The following is a 25,475-nucleotide window of genomic DNA, read 5'->3' on the forward strand; positions in this document are numbered from 1 at the left end:
AGGAAGCAATTTGGGGTTGCACATTTCACATGCATTGAGGGGTTTCCGCACCCATTGCAAAAGCAGAAAAACCTTGCTTTTCAGATTCATTCTTACCATAATTTCAGACACTTGCAAATTTAAAAGTTGTTATGAATTGTAACACACAAAACTGAGGAGAATTAAATACTTCTGAAACTCCTCCCAGTCCTGTTCCAGATCTCTGTTCCCATATAATTTCGTCTGTCTGCGGGCTTACTTATAGAGGCAAAAGATCATTCTCTATTCTGAAGACTTCTGTGCTGGAAAAGGCATTTCACCGTAGGGCTTTTTCCAGCCCGTAGATAATCTGTTTTGCTTTTCTCAGTGTCCTTTCCAAAATTTATCATTAATTTTAAAATTTGGACACCAGAACTCTGTATTCCCACACTGACCTCATCAATGCTGCATGCTGAATGACATCACCTCCTTATTGCAACTTTTATATCCACAAACCTTATTAGTGCTTTTGCCCCGGTATTGTCTCAGACTGAACCCTGGGGTCTGGACCAAGCGAGGAGGACTGTAATGTCTCATGCCCTTCACCTATTGCCATTAGCAAAGCTACGGGCGGTGCTCAGGCTCTGTCACACGGCAGGGGGACACCTGTGTCCAGACCTCTAATTCATTGTGATAGAAATAACTTTTCCGAATGCAGTTTCTGATACGTGGTCCTGGGTATGTAACATCATATTTAGCTATTTTAAAGCACAGTTTGCTTGAAAACTGTCAGATTTTTCTCACTCTCCAAACTGTTCAGCAGAAACTGTTAGCATCCCTCTGTCAAAGTTTGAGGTGAGGTTTGCGGCTGTTCCAGTGCCCGTGCGTAAGCTACCAGAGGCAGCTTGATGTGCTGTGGCTTCTGTAGGCATGCTGATATTTCATACTCGAGCAAGGTGCAGAGGTTTCTGAGACAGCTCCAAAGAGTTTTAATCAGTCTACAGGATGCAGCGCTCTGTGAAGTTATCCTAGTTTATAAGGGTTTCCCTCCCCTTCATAAAGGAATGCATTTAAAATTTCTGCTGATGTGTTCAGGTTGGCATAACGTAATTTTCTATAATTTTTGTAATACTTTGCAGCTAGGGAACAAGATGGAGATCTTTATTACAATAATTTCATGCATGTCTGAAGTCAATTCCATTTAGGAATAAATTCAGGAACTCAGATTACAAAAGTAATCTGCTGTCTCAATAAATATTTTCCTGCAAAGATCTAGAAAGCTTCAAGTTTGGCAATGGTCAGAAATAAACCAAGTTTGTTCTAACTATTAGATACTGCATCTGATGAATATGAATGGAATGGTCATTAGTCATGTTTTCATGAGAACACCGTCTCCTGCAAACCCGTAATAACTAACTCTTAAAATATAAGCTCTTGGCACTTAGACAGCACAAGTTAAAACTTTCATTACTTCATTTTTAATACAAAATGAAAATTAATGCAGAAATCCATTTTGCTAAACATGTTTCCTTGCAGAGTTATTTTTGCCTTGGGAATACAGATGCAAGAGCAGCTACAGTCTGATCACACAGTGAAGACATTGCCAGCACCAAAGTAGTTCTTGGCACCAACCGAAAATGTAATGGGGATCCTTGAAGTGACTGAAGTACATCTCAGTGATACTTGGAAAATTAGTGTGCATAAATAAGCATTAGTATATTTGCATCTCATTGCTTCCATAAATACTTTCTTAGTCCCTCCAGTAACCTCTGTTCATAAATGCATATTGAGTAAAAGAAAGAATTGTTCATGTTTCATCATTCCCCATTGCTCAGGCTTAATTTTAAACAGTGCAAGCAATAGGAGCTCCATTACTCTTCCAGGAGGGAGTTGAACAGCTTCAGAATAGTTTCTCCCTGCTTGAAACTTGTTCTGATTCAGATTGTTCATTTTTGTCTTTTCACTCCATTTCTCCCAATAATGTCATAAATAATTAATCAACCAGGTTGCATAAACTTTTAGTCTTTTCTCATAAAGAATCAGATAGTTCAATGCTTAAGGATCTATGTGGCTACCTCCTTTCTTTCCTTTTTCTCTGAAATTCTCTAGCTTATTCATATCTTTCTGGTAATGATGTGGTCAGAATTTAGTGCAGTATTCAGTCCTCTGGAAAAAAATAGCTTTTTCTAGATGGGGGGTGGTATATGGCTCAGATCTCTCTCTGATAAGATAGCAATGTAAAGTAGAATCTTAGATGTTAATCTTGTAGTCCAGTGACTAAATGTGCTAAAGAAAAAGAGATAGCTTTATTGTAAGCCTACTAACATTTGTCTTATACTTCAGTTTAAAATATTTTTCCTCTTGGAGGAGGATTTATATGTTTAAGTCTTTCCTCCCTTTTCTCTTTCGTACTAGTATTGACAAGAAAAGGAGTTGCTGTTCAGACATTTTTGATTGCACCCTCTTTTTTCTTAGAGACATCATAGCTAATATTGAATATGTAGTTTTGTTTAGAAAAGTTCTCTTAATATATTACAGTTAGAGCTTCTTGAGTTTTTTCTCAAAGGTTTTCTCAAGTCTGGGTTGGTCTCTGTGATCAAAAGTAGAGGCAGATGGTTTCTGTGGCTTACAGACTGCAGTGGTCATCTGGATGTGGAAGATGTTGATTCAGTCACTGCTTTGTCATCCTTTCTTGCCCTCATCATGGAGCCAAAAAGCACAGCTTTCATTCCACATAGTTACCTAGGCTGTGGAAAATTCAAGTTTGGTTCTCTAAGAAGTACCAAGTTATTCAAGCATTATTCAACTGCAACATTAGCCCTAGCAGCAAAAATTTAAGACTTCTTTCTTTTCGTCTCTACTTTTTGCTTTTCTTAAACTCCCTCCTGCCCTTTCCTCCCAAGGCATGGCCATTATTTCTGTGGTTGGGAGGCCTACGTATGACCTGTTAAGACTGAGGTTCATTTCTGTGCTCTGAATCGCAGAAAGTAGGCATTGAAATCTGGACCTCTCATTCTGTAAGCTGAATAACTTAACTTAGGGGCCTTTTGGAAGCAGGCAGCACTTCTTTTCATGGCAAGCCTGCTCTCCTCTTGCTTTGTTAAACTGTAGCTAGCTTTTCCACAATCCTTTCCTTCCTTCCTTTTGCTGTACTCAAGAGAAAGCATGATCTTTTAGTTACTTTCTCTACAATTTACATATTTCTGTTGTAACTTAAAAAAACCTCTCAAGTGAAATTGTGCATAATATTTTGGGACTGTACAATCCACCACTTAAATTAGCAGGTTAGCACAGAAACAGTTCCTGAAATGATATTTCCCCTCTGTTGAAGGTTATATCCTTTTCTGATGAAGGAAGAACAGAGTCTTCCAGAACTTGCTCTCAGAATTGCTCCTTGAGACAAGGGGACTGTAAACCCCAGAGGAGCTATTCGCTCTCAGACGTGCCTTGGGATGCTTTGGAGCTTTGCAAATCCCAGCCCTATCATAATGTTTGCACAACAGCTAACTAATGCTGCTGTTAACGTGAACTTTTATCTTTTAATATGAGCACTTTCACAGACAGTAACATGCCGTCCAGTTCTTTCAATCAGCAGAAATATTCTGGGGTTTTAAGTTTTGGGTTTTTTTGGTTGGAAGCAGACCTGCCATCCACTTTTTTCTTTAAATATCTGTGTCCAAAGAGGTGAGGAAAGGCATTAAATCTTGTTAGAGTCCTTTTATAGGACTGTTAGGTGGTCTGGCTTTCAGCCGAATTTACAAAGTTACCTTTGCCTTCCAGGCAGCAGTTTATTTAGTAGCTGAGGAAGAGTGTATTACTGGACTGTTAGTAAGAGTATCCACGGCATGGTAATTTCTTTTTGGATAAAAAAAAAAAAAATCAAGTTTAGAACATCTTACATTGTTGTTTTCTGCTTCTTATGGTGTTTCTATTAAATCTACAACGTAAACCTACATAAAATATGCTTTGTGTTTTATTTACAGTTGAGGATTTACTTTTATTGCATAATGTTTTGTGCCTTTACATGCTAGCAAAAGCAGAATACCAGCACATACACTTTTTAAAACAATCTGTATGCACTTTGCTTGCTCGCCTTAATAATGCATTACTTCTAGAAACAAATATCTTAGCTTTTTTGTCATTGTTATTGTATTCCTTAATTTCAAATAACTGCCGTTAAAATTCCACGTGCCTGTCAGCCATTAGGACAGGGAAGGGCAGGGTGGGCTGAGGGTGGCTGCCACCGCATAGCTGTGTGTTCCAGATGGAGTCAAACGGATCTGGAAGCAGTGACTTCCGAAGGTGAACAGCGTGTGCTGCAGGACCGCTCCCCGAGCGCGGAGCTGCCCACTAGATGCCACTGTTACTGCTCCGAAACGGGGGTAACCAAGGACTGCTCAGGCTGCACGGGGACAAGCAAAATAAAATGGTAAAAAGGTTTTAAAAGTTTAACACGGGGAGATTGCCTCCTAGGAAGGCTGCATTCTCCGTGGAGGGCTGCAGGTTTGCAATGCAGTTAACCGTGATTGCAAGCAGCAGCTTGTCTGACAAACTGCGGCAGTGAGACTTGTAAGACTGTTTGAAAGCATTGGAGTAATCTTTTTAAAACATTGCATGAGAAGTGATACTGTAGAAACCACAGTTGCTCTATCTGTATGATCTCTACCTCGGTTGTAAAGAGATTTTAAAAGTAGAGGTATAAATTATGAACAAATCTTTTTTAATAAATGGAATATTAAAAATACGCTGTTTGCTGAAGAGCTTACTTGTAAATGTTGAATATGGGTTTGTGGACTATGTCCTCTGAAATAAGCCTCCTGGCATGCAATTTAATGTCCTCTAAAAGGAACTTCTATTTTTCTTTTTTTTTAAAAAAAAAGGATTTTGAAAACAAACACCATACTGGAGAGAAATGGCAGGGAGAGAAGAGTAAAATACTTTAACAATCTCCTTCAGACTTCCTAAAACAGTTAACATCTGTGACCTTGAAGTCCAGTATCATGAGACTTTTGAGTTGCAAATATTATGCTTCCCATTGGAAAATTATTTAATCTTTCCAGTAGGCAACTCAGGCTCTAACCTTGGGTTGTAAGACATCAAGCACTGGCCTTTTCATTAGTCCCAGACTCCTCTTGGACCTTACAGCACCTTAAACCAACAGCTGGGGGAAGGAGTGTGAAGTAATGTCCCTGTTCAGTGAGAAGAAAGAATCCTTTCCTTACAGAAGGTTAAGCTGCTGAAGAATGATTGTCCTGCCCACTGAAAACTCTGTAGAAACATCAGAGGAAGTTCTCTGATTGACTGCAAGAGCATAAATGATACAAAGGTGGCAGCAGATGCCATTTGACACTCTGCTGGGTCTGTGGACTTTCTTGTTTACATTATGACACAGGAACAAAGCATGATGCCTGCAATATGGGGCAAAACTTATGTTTTATACAAAGCTCTACTTTATAATTTTTTAACAATTGTCAGGTAATTAGGGTAAGGAAGCTGAAGCGTTTGTTGACCCATGTATGTGAATACTGTCACTGTTTGGAGAGCCGCTTCCTTTCCGGCTGCTGCAGGAAGGTTGAAGAGCAGAAGAACTGGGTGCTTCAAAGCATCTACTCGAAGGCTCTTTTGCAAAGGTCACTTGTCAGCACCATGTGAAAATTTCACTGCATGTAAATCTAAATAATTAATTACTGAAGAACACAATCTTTTTATTTACATCTATCATGCTTTCATCAGCCTGCAGACAAACTCCACCGTCTCTACCAGTCCTCATAGCTTTGCTCAGTAGCAAAATACATTCAGAAAGAATTCATTCTTTTTTTGCTGGTATTATTCAAAACTGTGCCAAGTCTTGTATACCTCTTAGTTTCAATTGTCAGATTAGCCATACTTGGTGGTTCCAGGGTGGATATGTTTCTCTAGCCAAGGACAACTTATTATACATTGGGTTTTATTGTAGGAAACACTACTTAAAATGAACTGAATGAAACAGCTTCCCACAAATAGTCTTGCTTTCAAGGTGAAGGTGGTCACTCAGTGCAAGTTTCCAAAGACTTTTTAGTACCTGTTAAGCACGTAGTGCCTGTCTACCTTACCAAGTGAATATGTTGACACAACCAACTTTTCAAAACTGTGTTTCAGACTATAGTTTTCCATGCTCTCCTTTTATATAATTCAGTACCTGGGTGTCAGTCATTAATGTAACGCGGTGCTTCCTTCCTCAGTGGGTAATAGAGATCATAAATATCTACTAATTCATCACAAATGGGCAATAATAATGAATTAAGATGGAAGTTCTCCGTTTGCTTCTAACTCTCCCTCAAAAATCATCCTTCCAGAACTTGTGTTTTGACTTGTTCACTGTTTAATCTGTCAGTTGTATTTTTTCCACTAGAAGTTGATAAATATTCAGTGTAAATATACCTACCATGCTCCAGGATGTTGTCTCTAATAAAAGAGGTTCATCTGCCACTATTTGAGATCTTTTTGGGCACCTGGGTTAGGTTAAATTTGTGTCATTTAATCTTAGCATCTAACTTTGTAATATGTATTTGTCAAAATTCAAGATTTTAAATAGCAGCTCTTAAAAATTTATGCTTGTGTCCTTTCTCAAATATTAGACCTATTATCAAAATAGCCAAATACATAAAGAAGCATCTCACTGTCTCCTTGGGTATATTATTCTTCTGTTTTAGTCTCTTCTTTGGAAACAAATGTAGAAGCCGTCTAAAGTCAACATTACCATGCTGTTAACGCAGATGTTTCCAGGTCTAAGTATAACTTATAAGATATTACTATGGAAATTTCAGATACTACTTTTTGCTAATGGTTAGCAAATGATAGCACTTTAATAGCAACCATATGTGTATATTGATCGGTTGTCTCAACCTTCCCTCATTCTGAGCATGTGTAAAGAGCAGATGTCTTTTCCATATTACATTCCTTCTCAGAACACAGTTTTAATCAAAGTTCAGAATGAACACACTCTTAACGGCTATAGGCATACAGGGCTTTTCCTTGGATGGCGGTTATTAAAGCATCACTCATGCTTTGAACTTCCTCTGCCATATGACATTTACTGTAAAATCTGGGAGTTTTTCCATTTTCCTTTTTGCTTCATGACAGCTTTGGGCAATTCTCTCGTTGGAGGTTGTTAGAGGTCAAACGGGTGCACAACAGGGTGCTTGGACACCAACACTGCAACAGCCCACATCGCCCTGTGCCAGAGGTGGTCTGGAAAGATGCACCATCTATTTACTCACTGTAAAGATCACAGTGGTTTGGATAGCCCATGGCAGACTAAGCTGCACAGTTTTTAAACATTAGCTGTAATTTAAGTGAAAATGAGGTTTGTGCTGGACCAAAGCCATTTCTGAATTTGGGCCACATCTGCCAAATAGATCTCTTGGAAAGAAAAAGAGGGGGAACATTTACAAATGTTTTTTTGTAAAATTGCTCTCCCCTGCCTTTTTTCCCCCCACAATCTAAGTAATTTTAAGAAGGTTTAATTAAAAGGTACCCTGAAAGTGAATGCTCAACCTCAATTTAATTTTTTAGGTTTTAAATCTTGACACAGAAACCCTGCAATCAAATAAAAAATAAAAAAAAAACCCCAAACAAATAGAAAAACCTGGGAAAATACCTACTTTTTTTAAAAAAGCTACTGAGCTGAACTTGAAATCTACTATTGCACAACTCTAGTCCAACTGTAATCCCCACTTTAAAGACCCTCTGTATTTTAGAAATGGTATTTGCCAACCGCTCCTTGGGGCATACTGCTCCTTCTCAACTCTCCTAGTACTGCATTTAGCAGAGCAGAGCGCTGCTTGTGATTGCAGCCTCTTCAAAGCTTATTATGCCCATATTTCAACTACAAAAGCCAAAATAACTTGCAGTTTCTCCCTAAGCAGTCCTAGTGTTTTTGGATAGGTTGTATAATGCGGCTCAGACTCATGTGCTAATTGTTAATTTTAGAATTTAAATAGGTTTTGTTCTATTCAAAGGCAGTAAGCTAAAGGTTTCTGAAAACTCTGGTTTTAGAAAAAAAGGTTAGGTCTCTTTTAGAGTTTGTGAGTGAATTAGCTTTTGTATCCATTGATATATCTTTAAATGATACTTAATACAAAAAACTTTAATTCATGTTAAATGTGTATGCTTTTCTGGACTCTAAAATAAGATTATAATTATTTTTAAGGTACATTATCTTTAAAAGATCATGGAATATTAGTTTATATAAACATAGATTTTGTCCTAATTATTTGTAGCTAGTAATGGTGGTATTCCAAAATAGAGCTGGCTATTTCAAGTCATGTTTCATTTTGAACACTCTTGTTCTTAAACACTAAAACGTTCTTCTATTCCTTTCTGAATCAGGACATTATTTATTCCTGTTATCCATCCATTTACAAGGGGCTGATATTTATATACTTTGCTTATTTCCAACTGCAACAGCTTTTTAAACGGAGATGAATATTTTAATCTGCTGTTAGGCTGCTTTATACATTATATGGCAGAAAAACAAACCAGATCTGTGTATGCGGTTTCTAAATTAAACCTAGTTTCCAGTAATAAAATTAGAGTCAGAGGTAAGTTTTTAATTTGGATTAACTTAATTTGGCAGTTGTAAGTGACAGGAGGATTGGAAAGGCAAAGAAAGCAAAAGTTGGCTAATTTCAATGAGGTATTTGTGTTTAACAGTGAAGGCTAATAATGCCCTTTTTCTGCATCCTGGATTGGTTTATTTTCTTTTATGCCATTATTTGTGTTTAGTGAACAGCTGGGCCAGTAGTTCCCATTTGTAGTCTTTTAGCTCTGTGAAGTAGCAGAGAAAGTAATGGACGTTTGCAAATTAATACCTACCGTTATTTTCTGCTAATCTGATGTAGCTATCCTTTTTGAGCATAGATGTAATATCAGAGCAGAAGTAATTACTGCGTTAAAACTAGTACTGCAGTAGAATATTTTGCTAATTAAACTTGTTGCATTTAAATTGCTTCCTTTGGATCACTATATAGAAGAGAGCTGTTTTGAACAATAAATGAAACCACTTTCTTTCTCAGAGGCCTAGAATTGCAGATGGTCAGATTGTATGTGAAGCACCTAGGCTCTGAATTAGTCTTTTGTATGAAAGAGAGAAAGGTAATTTGAATGTTTGAACTCCCTGTTCCTCCCACACATACACAGGAAGCTTGCCTCAAAATGAACAATTCTCTAAATAAAGACTAATAAGAAGCTAAATTAATTAGAAGGTGTGATTTGAAAAGACATTGATGAGAAGAGTCTGTCATTTTAGACAAATGGAATGGAGCTAAATAAATTAGGCCACATTAATATCTCATTGTTCTGCAAGCAGCTTTCTTTTATTGCATTCATTAGAGGGTACTTCTTGAAACGAGCCTTTACTAGCCATTACGGATTCAGTTCTCATTTACCAACGCCTAACACACAGCTCCTGCATTAAAAATGTTTCAGCAAATCCTCATAGTTTCTGCAAATTAATATTTATATTTCTGGATGCTGCACTTTTCATCTGCAACATAGTAGGCGCTGAACATTAAGTTTTTTCCCACTGAATTGTCAGTAAAGAAGTCTTACATCAAAAGATTTGGGAGGCAGTAGTCTGAAATTACTTTATGAAGTAAACTGTATGCATAACTTGTACAATAGAATCTGAATCTTCCTCCAACTAATATTCTTTCCAGTATTTATTTATTTTGATAGAAAATACCCTGTCTCATGACTTCAGTAGTCCTTTGATAGTTTTTTAAGTGTCTTTTAAAAGGTTCCTTCAGTATATAATTAGGATACATTGGAAATGCGCATCTCATCATGCATTTCTTCCTCTCAGAAAACGAAATATATATTTTTCCTTTTCTTTTTCTCTCTCCTGCAGATGGAATATTTGGGAGATGTCAGCGAGTGCCGGTAATAGACATCTATAAATATGACATTTCACCCCCCGTTCTTCAGCGCCTAAGGATCATCCTGGAGAAGCTCTCACACAAAGGTATAGTAAAAACTCTGGAGTAGGGTTAGTTGCACTGGGGGTTACAATTATTTTGTGCTCCCTCTGAGGTGACGTCTTCAGAAGTTTTCGAACACAGTGTGTTTCAGGCCCAGTAGTGCAGACTTTATAAAAGTAAAAAGCCTTCTGACTCACTGAATCTGCAACAAGGACTTGGTGAAGCAATTTCAGGAGAGGTGCTTCCTCCCTACGTAGTCCATGTCTGTGACTGACGCTTTATACAATAAAATTTTAACATCTATGAATGCTGGTGTCATATAAATAAATCAGCAGGAGAGAAAAATAATTTGCCATGTATATATTTGCACCACCGCATATTTCAAGGTGCAAGGGCAGAAAACACACAACTTCCAGTTAGCTAGAAACAGTTCTTAACTTTGAATTCAGGTAAGTAGAACTGCTCTGATTTCATTACAAGCTGCATCTACTCTGTTCCTTTTAATTTTTATTCAGCTTTCTGACGTTAATTTCTATGCACTTTCCAAAGCCAGAAAGGATGTTCTAGCTTCTGAATGGCATAATTTGAACTAACAAATCAAAACTTGGATAAAATGAAAGCCAATAAGGTTGAACAAACTTTTTAGATACTAATACATGAAATAAACCTCTACTGTAGGCTGCCGCAGGCTTGGTCTTGTAGGACCAAGAAATCTTTGTAATCTAAATTGTTCTAAGAGGATAGTTGTAGTGGTTAATTTTGCATTTGCATCATCTGTGTAGGTGTTGTTCCTAAATATTTTCCAGTTACAATCTCAATTACAAACTAGTAATATTGTATTAGCATTATGCTAGTTAAATTATAAGAAAAAATTGATTTCTTGGAAGTTCATGACTATACTTAGAGGCTGGACTTCTAGTTTGGAAACCACTGATTTAGAGGATTCAAAAAATTTCCAGGGATTTATTTCCTGTCCAGCAGCCCATCCAAATGAAGCAAAACTTGATTGTAGTAATTCCTGGCTGATTAACAGTTACAAATGAATAGCACTTGTGGCTCTTTCACTTGTCATTTTCTAAAGGCTAAGTTATGCAAGCAGATTTATGAAAATACTGTTTCATCAGGGCAGCATTGTATGAGTGGAAAAGCTAGTATCTGTTCTCTGTTTGAATATAGTGAAGAAGGAGAGGCAAATTCATTGCACTAAGGCACCTAAATTGATATCTAAATTCATCATGCTTGCATCGACAGCCAGCACTCATTTATATTGCCTGAATATCGGTGATGAGTCTTATGATGTAAAGCTTCCTCCACGGGGATGTCAGAGGTAAGAGACCTGCAGGAGGCCCATGTCCTTCTGCGGGGCACATACAGAGGCTGATGAGATACCCCAGACCATCTCAAAAGATGCTTATCTGTCTCTATCTCCCTGACTATCATAAGATTTTGGTTAATTCAACTGAATTGATGTGACCTCCCCCTACTATGTGCTTCTCTGATCAATAAATCAACCCTTCCTAGGATCTCTGTTATCAGCAACACACCTCCCTGGATGTACCTGTTGCAGTAAACTGCGGTATGCTTCTTTTAAGGAAACTTAGGCATTGAAATTTGGACTTGTCTCATACTTTTTCATAGCAGGAGAATGATGAGGAACACACAGATTGAAACCGTGGTAGAGAACGAAAGCACTTTTGCTTTTATCTTTTCTTACTCATGACATTTAGAGGGGCATACACAAATGTGTATATGCTTTGAACTGATATAAAACTTTTGCAAGCAGTTTTTGTGGCCTGTGGGTATCCCAGGGAAGAGAATCCTAAATATATCTGTAAAAGATAATAGAATGCTAAAATGCTGTTGTTGAAATGATTGATGTGATAAAATCACTTCTTTTTCTTTTTTTTTTTACTCTCAGTATCCTTGGCAAATTCTGAAGTGTTTAGTGAGGACAGAAATACGGAAGGAGTAGAATCAATACAGGCTATGAGATTAATGGATTACTGACATCAGGTTGCTCAGAGAAGACTCTGCTGTTTGCTAGTGCTATCAGATGTAATACATCTAGCCCTTAGGTCATGTTTTCCGGCTGTGATGGTCACTTGCACAGTTAATGCTGCTGTTCTGCAACTTGTGTGCAAAACATCACGACTGTTTCTGCAGTATAGGTAAGCAAGACATTGTCAAGACCACAAAAATGTTTCAGGTAACCTCAAGAAAGGGCTGCATTTTTTCAGAGGTTTTATTTCCTTTAACTATGTAATACTCCGTTCTTCTTGTCCTCTCCAAAAGAGTACTGGAGTACTAGCTCCACTTGGTGATGCCCACCCTCCCGGTAAAGGATATGGGACAGCATCTATTCTCTCCTTTTTGTAAACAGCAGGAAAATTTTCTCTTGGAAGACTATATAGTAGGTCCCATAATAAGCAAAACTTTTAGTAATATCTATCTTGAACACTTTCTATTCTTATTAGATGTATATACAGTTAAGGACCAGATATTTTGGAGGTTATTAACTTGAGTGGTTTTCTAGGTTCTTGTTTATTTATTTTTCTAAGGTGACTTGTTTTTTCTTTTTTGTTTCCTTCCTGATGTCTTCTTGCAGTATTACTAATCTCTTCTTTTTTTCTAGCAATAATCTGTTGACATCTATTTCCATAGAATTAAACAAAAAAAATCCATAGAAAGCCTCGTAAAATTTACGTCGTCTTTCTTTCCTATTTGCTGGTCACTACAAAGTGATGTCTATATTTGAATCATGGTCCAAATGGAAGATTGTATGGTCAGGTGCTATAAAACAGAGGAAAACATGATATGAATAGCAAATATCATTTGTGATTCTGCCAGCTAGAAATGTTTATTACAATAGGGAAGCATACGACAGGGGCTTAGATGAGTGACACACCTGATGATAATCTGTTTAATAAAGGACTTTGACTAAAATAGAATTCAGGTTTCATAATGATATAGATTTTATGTCTTCTTTACACATTGAGTCTATCTTTGTCTACACTATCTACTAGTAGATTGATGATAGAAATGAATGCCTTGGAATATTAGATAGCTTCCTACAAAGAAATGATTGTTAGCATTCAAATATCCTTGTTCATGGCATTTTCACTCTCGCTGTCCTTGAGTCAGTCAAATCTTTCGAAAAACCCTTTGTGAAGAAGATTTTCTGAAGATTCAGTTTTTATAAATTTGACTATCTATATGGGAAAAGCCCTTTTCACAGTTGCTGAAACATGACGAATCACTTTCTGAAGTTGGTAGTGCTATAATTTATAATTTATGAGGAGTTGAAACATTTCTCATTGTCTGATAAACAGGACAATCAAAAGGATGGTGTTTAGATAGAACTAAATCATTGGAAAAGGGAAATGAAGGAAATATCAGCATAGAGGGGTAAATGAATAGTGCCTGAAGAAAATGGAAATACTTATCCCTATGGTTGGTCTTCTGTGTCCTCTTGTCCAATTTGGGAGAAGATACTTCTTGGAATATACCGAGAATGATAAATCATCTATGCACTTCCCTCTTTGAACTAAAATGCACAAAATACATTTTTTACTTAAAGGGATTAAATAAATTATAAAATGTTTTGTTTTCTTCTTGTCCCAACAATATTATCATGAAGGCAAAGTGATTGCATCACTAAGATTCTTAGCAAGATTGTGGAAACAATTTCACACTGATGGTTGACCTATAAGACTAGAAGCATGGAAAATGAGATAGGAGGACTAATCATGGTACATTATAACTCAAGCATGAATGCATAAATAGTACTTGAAATATCAGCATAAGCAAAAATAAAGGAGAACAGTAGAATTTCTCAACCTGCTTACTCCAAGAGGGATTTACATTTGTTTCATAAAGTAGTTTCTAACCAGTGATTCAAACTAGCTGATAACATGGTACTAACTCTGTGAAAGTGCAGCTGCCATAGCGATGAGCATTACTTGACGAAAGATCTCAGAGATGGAGCCTGGAGACACACTTCAGAACAAGGGTATTTGCTCAGGGTCACAACAAATGCCCATCTGACGTAGGATTCTGCCTCTGGGAGTGGCCACTGTGCCTGCTTAGGGAAAAAACGTAAGGAAAGTTCAAGCATACAGAAGCATTTCACAGTGTACATACCTTCTCAGCATTATGTGCTTGGTGGCATATGGTTCTCCTGAGCTAGAAGTCATATTTTTGTGTTTGCTGTATGCCCTGTGGACACTGTTTCTAGCACAGTTTGACAGGACACTGTATATTAGAAACAAAGCATGTTAGACTAATAATCGGTAGTTTAGCTTCTGTCTTCTGTTTTACTTAAATTTTAACTATATTACAGCTGTGTCACTTTACTGCAGGAATCGTGCAGCATGACTATTTGAAAAGCAAATCAGATAAATGTTTTTTGTTTTGTTTATCTAAGTTGGAGCCATTACTAAATGATTCCTGAGTATGCTTGTTGCTACCTAATTTTTGCTATAACACCTTGAACTTTACTTTCAAGGAAAGCAATTCCTTTCACACTATTATGAAGAAAGTCCTGCTTAAGATATTAAAATATCAACAGTGTTATTAAGAGAACCAAAAAGAGTAGGGTACACTTTTAAATTCATTTAGCTCAATTCAGCAAGATATTCTGGAGAGGCTCATGAGCTGTGGAAGTAGGCAACAGATTTACAGACTATTTGAAAAAAATAGAACTTTTTTCCTCTTGTTTATTTTCTTTGTAACCCAGGAAGTTCTTGACAGGGAGAAAAAAATATTTGTGCTGAATTAATTCTAACCAGTTAAGAGTAAGATGATTAATATAACTTTGCTAGAAATAATTTTATACTCTTACAGCAAATTTGTTTTAAAAACTAAAATGATTTACAATCAGTTAACTTGAAAATTGAAATGAATGTGACTTGTCACAGGCAGCTTGTGAATTACGAAAGAGTTGCTAAATATTTCAGTCAGGACTATTTTTCAAGGCAAAGTATCATTTGTTACTGCAACGAAGCTAACGGACTTGAAAGTAAACCTTTATAAGCTCCGTTTTGAAATAAACTTAGAAGGAATAATGCAGTTCTTGCACATATTTGCAAGGTGATTATCACATTATTATGTAGGTATATAGAAAGCTGAAACCAGGAGAGGCAGGAAAAAGCAGGTTTTTCTTCAAATTCAAATATTGATATAAAGGAAGGCAAACTCTTCTTTTGGCCTTTGGAGCGGGGGGGGGAGGGGAAGGTTTACTTGAAAAGAGCAGTGCATTTACATCAAATTTCCCCGGCATCAGCTCGCTCCAGACATCTGTGTGTGGAGCAAATTTTTCTCCTAGATGGCTGCTGAAGCCAGGAATTGAAGCATAAACCCCATGACATGCCACACTGGAGGAATTCAGCTGGGACTGGACATGTTTACCTTCTCCTGGTATCATTGTCATGCTGCCTTAACTTTTTGGCTCAATGGACAATAACGCACTGAAAAGGTTGCAAAAAATTCTTGCCTTTGTTAAGTGCTAAAGCACTACTGATATTTTTTGGTCTTCAAAGACTTAAATAGAACTTCAGAGAACTAAGAGCAAGTTTCAGAAAAAGCAAAAAGTTTTATTTATAAAGCAGCAGAAAGAATACACTTTGAAATCCTTTTTTGAACACCTGTATGTTGCACAGCACAGAACAAAAAAAATACAGATTTTTTTCTATTTGATTCCTTGTATGGCTGCTCTGCTTACCAGACATAATCTGATATGGCATTGACTTGCTCTTTGCCATGTAAGACATTTGTGAAAAATGTTCTTTTCAGGAAATTGGTATTTATGCAGAATGTATTGGCGTTACAAAAATTTATTATAGGAGCAAAGCAGATTCTATGTACTGTGGGAAAGATATTAGAAAATACAGAAGAAACCTTTTTTTTAGATATAGTTTATAGATTTAGTTTTATCTGCATCAGTAACACTGTTGTGTAAAGCTTTTTGATTTTGCATCATTTGAATATTACTTTTTTGGAAGATATATATGTCGTCCTAATAGCATCGTATTCCTTTTGTTTAAAAAGAATGATCAATCAGAGCTTTTACTTGTGTTTTTGATAAAATAACACATTAACTAATATGTTTGATAGAAAGGAGAAAAGCTCTGCATGTCTCCTTTGTGTCATGTTTCTGTCAACTAGCAGTGACCATTGCTGACTGGGATCAGGATGTATTGAATTCTTTGTGGCCCAGATAACTTTACAGCTCTTCTTCCGAAGGAAACATAGAAATTAGTGATAGTATAATACAAATAGCAAAGGCTGTCGATCAATTCCTGCCTTGCCTCCTTTGTTTTGAAGATTTGTGTGGCACTTCATGGATTTTAACCTCTGTATTAATGCTTAGTCTTTTCCATGAAGCTCTCTGTGCTGGCTCTTCCACAGTTCGTTCTCTTTCTGATCTTTGAAATTTGGATACTGTCTCTGTTTCCTCTTTCTGTGGAAGAAACTAAAGATATCTCTTCTTGTTCCCATTGGACTGAGCAAGCTCACCAGGCTTCCTCTGGATGGCCTTGTTCTCAGCATTAGACCGAGCAACAGCTCAACGGCAAAAAGTCATTGTATTTAGTTTATTCATTAACATGCTGCCCTGTTAATGATGTCACATGCAACTCTGAACTTCATTCTTATTCTCTTAGATCATTCTTTAAAAAAATTAAAACCTTCCACAGGACCATTAGACTGGGCATACACTGGGTTTGAAGTGATATGGGTACATAACATGTTTTTAAAACACACTTGAAAACGCAGCAATCAAATTGCAGTTCATTATCAGTTGTTCCCACACTTGGAATGTCAGCAAATATCAATTCAAGCATGAGATTACTTCTTTAGCTGCTGTATTCTCTAATAACACTACTTTTGGAAACTGTGAATAACAATATAGCATATCCAAACTAATTACACCATTTTGTACCATTTATCTATAATTATAGCACATTTACATATTCAACATAAGACTGTTTTTTATCATTGCACTACCAGTGTTTTCTTCCTTATTTGTTTATTTCTAGGGAATTTGTTTTCCTTTTCTATTTCTATACTCATTGCATTACTTTATCTACAGCTTTTATCTCTATCTACATGGCCTCACATTCTTTTAAGACATCAACTCTTAATGATTTCTAGTGTTTGACATATTTTTAGCTTTATAGTAGGTATTCTAAATTCTGAAACATTTAGGATTACTTTTTCAAAATCATTATCTTAATCTTATTCGTACAAAACCTCAATAGGTAGATCATGTCCCTCACAGTACACCATGGTATGATTGAAGCTTTACTTTGTTTTAGTAATCAATACGAATTCCCACAAAAGTCCTTTTTTGCCTTTGCTATGCAGAATATGTGTGTGTATATATATAATTTTTGCGCTTAAGATGTTTTCATTCTTTATCTTACAGCTTTGTCAGAATGCTTCTGACAAATGTAGAAGTTTCCTGCAAAGGCTGGGTGGTAGTAAATCTCTTTTTTAATTCTACTTGTGTTTTCTTTCATGTTGATTCTTAGCATATACTCACTGTATTTCACAAGTTTCTCCTTCTGTTTTGTTTTGCCTGTACATATGTGTATGGTCACTTTCCCTCCAACACTTGTCCATTGCTCAGTTTCTCTTTTGCAGCTTCTCACAGTCTTAAAATTGCAAAAAGGACTTTCCCCCCATTTTTAGTCTTTTATTCCTGTTGCTGTCTGGTTTCTAATTAAGCATTGCACAGACCTGCACTGCATATTTAACTAACTCCAATCTTTTAGGAAGGCTTTGAACATTCTTCCTCTGTTTGACTTAGCATATGTCAAACATATAGCTATGAAACTACATTTTTTTTCAAAGCTGTGTTGAGTCTTTAGGTGCTCCTTCATATTTACTATTCTATTACTTTTTTCTTTGTCTGATAAAAAAGTGCTGTTAGATACGGAAGCACTCTTTGTCCATCTATCGCTCTCCCTTCTAGTAGTTTTTCATCTGTCCCCAGTTTAAACGCTATTTGACCAGATTTGAGCTTTTCATGTGTAATAAATATCATGAAATGCTTTTCTGGAAAATCACTAGCTATGTAGAGGAGCAAAAGGCCATTAGTGTCACTGCTGGGGTAAAATCAGCTGTTCCCCATTTGTTTAGAAGCAGCTGGCTCTTGCATACATATGTTACAGCCAATGCATTATTTCTGTATTTTGGAGCTGGTCATACCCAGCCTGTGTTTTACCCAGCTGACAGACCAAAAAAATCCATCCGAGACACATGGAGAGGAGCCACAGATACTGCAGAAAAGTGCAGGGGGTGTGATATCAGGCAGGGGGGGAGCATGTGGTAGAAGGGAACAGCACAGGTGCTATTCTGAGCTGAGAGGGTTGTACTAAACACAATGTATGGGCACAATGTATGGGTTCAGGGTGCTGGCAAACCTTTTTTATAACAAAAGGAATTGACTAAAAAGGCAATGGGTGGCGGGAGAGGGATTGTAGATTTTTTTTTTCCATCAGGCTCCAGCCAGCTGACAAACAGCAACTGATTTGAGTCAAAGTGTTCCATATCTGGCCCTTGAGGGCTACATACCCTTCTAGATACCATCACACTGATTGACTTAATTGATGGCACAATTAAAATGTTAAAAATATAAAATGATCTAAAAATGATAAAGATATGTGAGCCTTAGTCAAGAATTTAATTCCATAATCACTGAGTTTTATTTAATCATGTTTTATGTTATGTTTTTTTCTCACAGTAAGTGCCTGCTTGGTAACACATTGGAATATCTTTGCTGTACTTGAATGTTAAGAAACAACCACGGTGAACAAAAGTCTGCATTAGTTGTGGGAGTAAAGGAATGGAAGGAAGGTCACACATAGTCACAAATGAGACCCTTGTTTCTATACAAGTCCAATCACACAACTTGAAACTGGCTGCAGCTTGTGTGATGTCTTGGCTACTCAACTTTCTGAGTTTCCAGGCAGTTTGCATTTGATGAGATATTCCAACCAATATATATTTTGCAAAAGATTTTTTTCCCCTCTGTCTTCAAGGAGCTGTTACATTGCCATTTATTGCTATATTTGCAAGCTGTGATCTTTTGGCAGGGTATTTTTCACAAACTTTATACTCCGCATTGATCCTCATTGAGAGCGGTTTATGTCCTTCATGGTAAATGACCAATATGCAATATTACATATCTGTCCATAGTGAAAAAGACTTTCTGAGAAATTACTAGGATATGTTACTGTATAATTTCCTTTGGAGTTGTCCTTCTGTGAAAGGTTTAACAACTACAGGTTAAATAATTAATGTTAAATAAACGGAAGTGCTTAGAGGAATCACAGAAGTGCTGGTTAGATGGACCTCTGGAGATTATCTGGTTCAGTCTCTGGCTAAAATCAGGACAACTGGAAACTGTATCAGATTGCCTAGACGAGTTTTGAAAACCCTTTGCGTTTTACCCGAAGTTTGACGTGTTTGGCTAGCCCCTGAGAGAAGAGGTTCTTACCACGTCCAACCTAATACTCCCAAACCACAACTTGTGGCTTTTGCCCCTTGTTTTATTATCAGCCAAAAGTAGGAAGAATTTGACTCAGTTGTCTTTTCAACTACTCTCCATGCTGCTGTAGGTTGCATTGATGGTGGCTAAGGTCCACCCGTAGCCACTTCTTCACAATACAAAAGCAGCTCCTGTGCCATCTCTTCTTACTGGTCATATGACTTCGTAACCCTCTGTTGGACTTTCTCCAGTGTCTTAATTTCTTTACTGAACCCCCCTTCAAGAAACTGGGTCAAAAAACGAACGCAGTAATCTAGATGTGGCCACACTGCTGCTGAGTAGAGGGGGGTAATACTCTCCTTTGAAATGCTGCCCCTTCTCCTAATGTAGCCCAATAGGGGCTAATAGAATCACTTCTATTTCATTATTTTTTAGTATGCCAGGAAAGCAAGCCAAGAGGCACTCCTTGGGCCACATTACCTCTTTCATAAACTATTCTTTGAATTTAAGTAAGTACTAAGTTGGGGAGCATTATTTTTCTCCATTGTTCTGAGAGTTGCTTATGCATTTGGTACAAATGCTTTCTTCCCCCCTCTATCCCTTCCTTAGTAGCAGGAGAGTAAGCAAATGAAAAGACTTTAGCACTCCAGCTCAGCTTTTTCAAATAGTCTGATGGGTTTCAGGTCTTTTCAGGTAGGCTCTAACCAAACTATGTTCATTTCTGATAATGTTATAGTTAGTGACATTCAATATAGAGTCAAACATCGAGCTTTTCATTCTGTTTATAGTTATTAGGTTCTAGCCAGCTTCCAGCTAGTAGTCACATTCAAGATGTTAAAGGGACTTAATATTAGCCAAATCTGCAAAACAATGTAGAAAACCCTCTCCTAAATCAAAAGTCTACATGATCAAAAGGTCAGTAATTTTGTTCAGCCACATACCTTTTCTCTTTGTAACTCTTCATGAGATAGGTCTGTTCTCTGTAAAATTCCCGCTTTCCTATTTGAAACAGCAGTGTAAAGATATAAGCAAGATATAATTCCAAAACAAAAAGACACCTTCTTTCATCTCGTACTTTTTCTGCCCTCCAAATGTTAGCTGGAAGCGCAGTACTTCCCTGCCTCCGTGGGGCCTCCCTGCTGTTACCCACTTGCCCTTGCCCCTGCACAGAAGAAGCACGCGGGCAATTTGTTCCTGTGCAGAGACCTGAGCTGGTCACTCAACATATGGAGCCCTCCTGAATCTTTGCTTCACTTTTCTCTGGGGTAGTTGCTAGACAGCATCCCCACTGTCAGACTCCCAACCCCTCCATCTCCTCCAGGTTGCTTGCTGCTCCTACAAGCTCTTTTTCCATACAGCACGTTCATGGAGTGCCAGCAACCTCTTCTTATCTAGGAGGAGGGTTGGTGCAATATGCTTGTGCTAAGTGACCCTTTGGGCTTCTTTCTCTCAATCTCCTCCTGGTATCTACTGTAGTTTTTCTTCTAAAAAAAGCAAAATTTTAAAGGTTTGGACTTTTTCTCTGTAAAGAATAATATTTAGACAATATAATATTCATCATCCGTAAATTTCTAACCTGGTAGGCTTATTCTGTTTATCCCCATTTCAGAAAGAACTCTACGTATACTAACTTTAATGAATATCACTATGCGCTGAAAGTATTTGCTAAGGTCAGTTCTATGTGACTTAGGCCAGTCACTCCCAGTGGAAAAAGAAACAGAGATTAAAAAATTCATTAAGTTTAAAATTGTTCACCTAAACACTTCATAAAATATTTATGAATAATGAATGCTTTTACAGAAGTCAGAACTGAATTGGAAACAATTTATAAATAGAAGAAGGGTTAAACTCACCACCTAATGAAATCATAATAAGTCAATCAACCCTACATAGGAAAGAAAATGCATTATCTTATGTTTTGAGTTATAGCTCCGACATTACCACCAATCTTCATTTGAAAATCTCTGCGAGATGGGGCATTAGCATGCGTTTGCATATATGTGGGAGAGACAATGATAAAATATTCTTCCCTTTCCTTCCATCGAAGTGAACTTTGTTCGGACACTGCCTGCAGGCTTGAGCAGAGGGCAGTGAATGCTCGGAGAGGAATACGCTGATTTAAAATTTAAAATTAAAATGTTCATTGACACTGAAAACTTCTTATTAACCTGTGAGGTAATTCCACAAGTCAATAAATAAAAATGGAATGTAGCCCTCAGTGTGAGTTGTTTAAAATGGGAGAATTTTCTTTAAGCTGAGAATAACATTAGAAGACTGGATACAAAATTCAATTCAGAAATGAGGAAAATATGCTTGAACCCATCTCGGTGGAACTCAGCTTTTTCTCCCTTGCGGGCAGTGCAAAACCTGTCTGCTTTTAAATTTTAATTAAAAATTAGATTAGTTATGATCATCTAATCTTTCCTTTGCACTGCAGTGTCTGATCACTATGTATAAGTATCCAAAGTTTAATCTGCTTCTGGTCCTCCTAGATTTGACAGTCTAATTAAGTGCTCAACTCTAGCATTTAGTATATAAGAAACCCCACTTCATGTTTCGGTAAGATTTTAGATAAAATTGGTCGCTTACCTGTTCTGCTGAAATCTTTCTGAATAATTTTATTGTTTCATCTTTACTACTGCTTTCATCTGTTTTAGGAATCAACAGCTTTCCTTCCTGCATTATGCTAAAAAATTTATTTGAAGGCTCCGCCAAGCATTGATAGTAAAGCATTACTGACATCGTACTGGGTTGTCTTAAAGGTATACCTTCAGTATCAAAATTAGTATATAAAAATATGTGAACATACAAACATTGGCTCTAAAGTTAGTGACTCGTTGTTTATAAAATCCACTCTGTTTTTCTCCCTAGGGAGTGGTAACTTAAACATGTGCAAATATCTCTCTGTCATTTCTCGCACATGACCTTGCCCTTCTCCCTCTTGGCATGATCTTCACTTTTATTCCGTCTCGGACTCTGCCCTTCACCTCTTCCCAGGTTCCTTGTGACTAATTTTTCTCCTTTGAACTTTGGGAAGAGGTGACAGACGTGTCTTATTCTTACGCTAGCAGGCAATCACCACAGAACGCTCTAGCACAAGTCTACTGTCTCCTCTTAAAGAAGCAGATCTTTTTCCATATGCCACTTGGCTCAGTGTGTACAGAGGCAGGTGATCCACGTTCTGGTAATGCCAGCACATATTATAAGGATGGAGATGTTATTTCAAGTGCTCTTAGCAACTCTGTTGATAGTAGGCTTAAACTTGCTCTGCAGGGGTCCATCTCAACTCTAAAAAAACTTTAAGGGGTTGTAAATTTGCAAAATTGTTAATCCTCCACCCCCTCGCTTACCCTCCCCCATCCCATCCCATTCTTAGTGACAGTGAGTCCCAAGACAGTGCTTCAAACACTCTGCCACCCTGGGCTGACTCTGCTGTTGCAGAAATGAAAATATGTGCTCCGACTGTGAGGATGGCATCCATCACACACAGCTGTTGAGTCTACAGTCCCTGTCCACTGGGGCTTTCTTTATAAACAGTAGAGAAACAGGTGCTTTTCAGGTGTGATTCATCTGTGTAATTTTAGACAACTGTAGGATGAAGTGAATCATATCCTAGATTTCACTGACCGTATTGCTTATCTCTCCATTGACAAGGGAGTCCACAGCTGATTACCTATGCTTTCATTCAGTCACGTGAATTTTGTCCTTAGTGTCTCACTGAATGCAATATTTAAGTTCATCCATGGTTTCAGGTCCTGCGGAGAGGTGTTTAGAGGAATTAAGTTGTACTTTAAGGATAAGCAGCTTCTGGTGCAGCTTTAATAGCCTTATACAGACTGAACAGAACCTGAGAAACAATTTCAAATTCCCAGTGCCAGGGTCACTAAAAAAAAAATCAACTTTGCTGCAGTTTGCCCTGGCCTATACTCTTGCAACTTTTTAACTATTTTTCTGAAATCCTTTGGGTACTCATCAGTTATCCGTGTAGCAGCATAAACTAATCAGTGCTCAAATTCTGACCTTTGTTGAATAGCAAGCACTCAGGCAATTTCTAATTGTGCTGGGTTTTTTTGGCATAAACTCTTTTGTGCAACTTATGCTAGAATAGATCCCGGATTTATCTTGAACTTCGGTCTCAGGGGTCATGGTACAGGCCCTTTCCTGACAACTGATGGTATGAACTTATCTTCATTGTTTAGCTTTTAGCCTTGAGAATATTCTTGTGATCTTAAAATTTCTGTTATTATATACTTCACCAGTTTTCTTTAAACTAGGGACAAGATAAACCTGCTTACATGTCTTTTATTTTCTAGTGACTCTATGTCACATAGTATTATTTTCCATTTTCATTAAAACAATGCAGTAAATTGACTTGGATCTTTCAGAATATTTGTCTTTTGTGAGAAAAAATAAAAGCTATTGTATCTTTATAACTTTCACAAATGTTGTGGTAACAGATCTGTTGGAATAGTCAAACTGCAATATTTTCCCTCTTACAAAGAAGGTAGGTCTGGAATGTCCTTATTTGATACTATTTCATTAATTTCAAAATACAACACCCGTCTCTGTTTCTATGTTAGTCACTCTTTGCTAAGGCTAGTGAAAGCATCAATTTTTGTAATAAACCATACCATTTTAGAGGCTTTCACCTCCCTGCTGTTTTACTGAGCAAGTTGCAGCTGAGGGTGGGTGATGCTGAGAAGGAAATGACGTTGATTTCCTACATTTTATCATACGGGAGTATTTTGGGATGTTTCTCTTTATTTTTATTTTTCTTTTTCAAGAATTCAAAAAAATAGAAGAAAAATACCCAGAAGTACAAGCCTAGGACTGTGAAATCAAAGCATGCCTGAAAAAAAAAACCAAACCAAATGTACTTATTTTCTGGAGGATTTGTGTTGATACATTGAAAGGCTTGGGTGAACCAGCTTTTCCAGACTGAGTTTTACAACGATACAACCATCTAGGGCTTGAGAGATCAAAGGGCAAGAATTAAGAGTCTCTTGGTTTCCCACATGGATGACTGAGCAATAGGCCAACAAGCTCTTCCTTTAAAGTGAAACTTCTTGCAGAAGTGTAACAATATTCATTCTGGGAAGCAGCATATTATTAAATCAACACGACTTTTTGTTACTACCAATGACTAATGGCATAGATAGTGTTTGTATGAAGAACAAGGTATAAGTGTAATAGCTTTTCTTTATTTATTTTCACTGATATTATTTTATCTATTTTTTAAGATTTTTTTTTTTTACCTGATTTCTCTGTTAAGTTTTCCACCTGCATAAATAATTTCACAAATGTGTCTACAGAAAGGAGTGATTAGCTGCCTGTATGTCCCTGATAATCTATTTAGGTGAGTTGATGAGTTGCTTTTGCAGGTAATTCTAGGTATGAAAATCAGGCATGATGTCAGAAGCCAGGTGCAACCTTTTGTAAGAGTCAGAGCATTTATAACCTTTTATGAGAGTTTCCAAAACATCCAACATCACCCTGTGTAGATGCTGCAACTTTAGCAGTGCAATATAGAGCAAGCAGCAGGTGGAGCATGCATATTGATTTTTGCACTGCAGGACACTGAATCCCACAAAGCAGAATTTAAACAAAATATGGGAACCCTGAGAGTAGTCTCACCAGTCCTGAGATGGGAGAATATCCTCAGGCTATTATCCCTGTTATAAATAGTAGCATGGACTTAGAATTTTCTTCCTGGTGGTGCTTGCTGTATTACTCAGTACTTTGAATAATTAATCTTATATTTTCCGTGTGCTTTTTCAATTTTTGGAGGATTCATCAGGTGTCTGTGTCTACTTCTGAAAGAAAAATTATCTATCTGGGGTTGAATCATAGATATATAGAGAATAATCAACAGTCTCCTTACCTGCTTAGCTAGGACTCTGATTAATGGATTTAAGTTCAGTATTTCTAGGTTTAGCTCTCATACTAAGCACAGTGCATTGTTGCACAAGCGATGCTTACATTCTTTGAGATTTGTGAAATGCATACTACAGCTCCTATAAATAAAAGATTTAGGGAACTTCAGATCAAATTAAAGTGGATCCTTCATC

At 37.2% G+C, this 25,475-nt stretch overlaps 1 protein-coding gene across 1 annotated transcript in view; it reads left to right on the forward strand.

Moving 5' to 3' along the window:
- PTPRN2 (protein tyrosine phosphatase receptor type N2) overlaps window positions 1-25,475 on the forward strand; it is a 674,564-nt gene that overhangs the window by 157,348 nt on the left and 491,741 nt on the right. Inside the window, exon 3 of the mRNA XM_075144119.1 lies at window positions 9,848-9,961. Within this exon, the coding sequence (XP_075000220.1) occupies window positions 9,848-9,961 (114 nt within the window). The remainder of the gene's footprint in view (window positions 1-9,847; window positions 9,962-25,475) is intronic.

Source organism: Calonectris borealis, chromosome 2 (genome assembly GCF_964195595.1).
Source record: "Calonectris borealis chromosome 2, bCalBor7.hap1.2, whole genome shotgun sequence".
NCBI classification, from domain to species: Eukaryota; Metazoa; Chordata; class Aves; order Procellariiformes; family Procellariidae; genus Calonectris; species Calonectris borealis.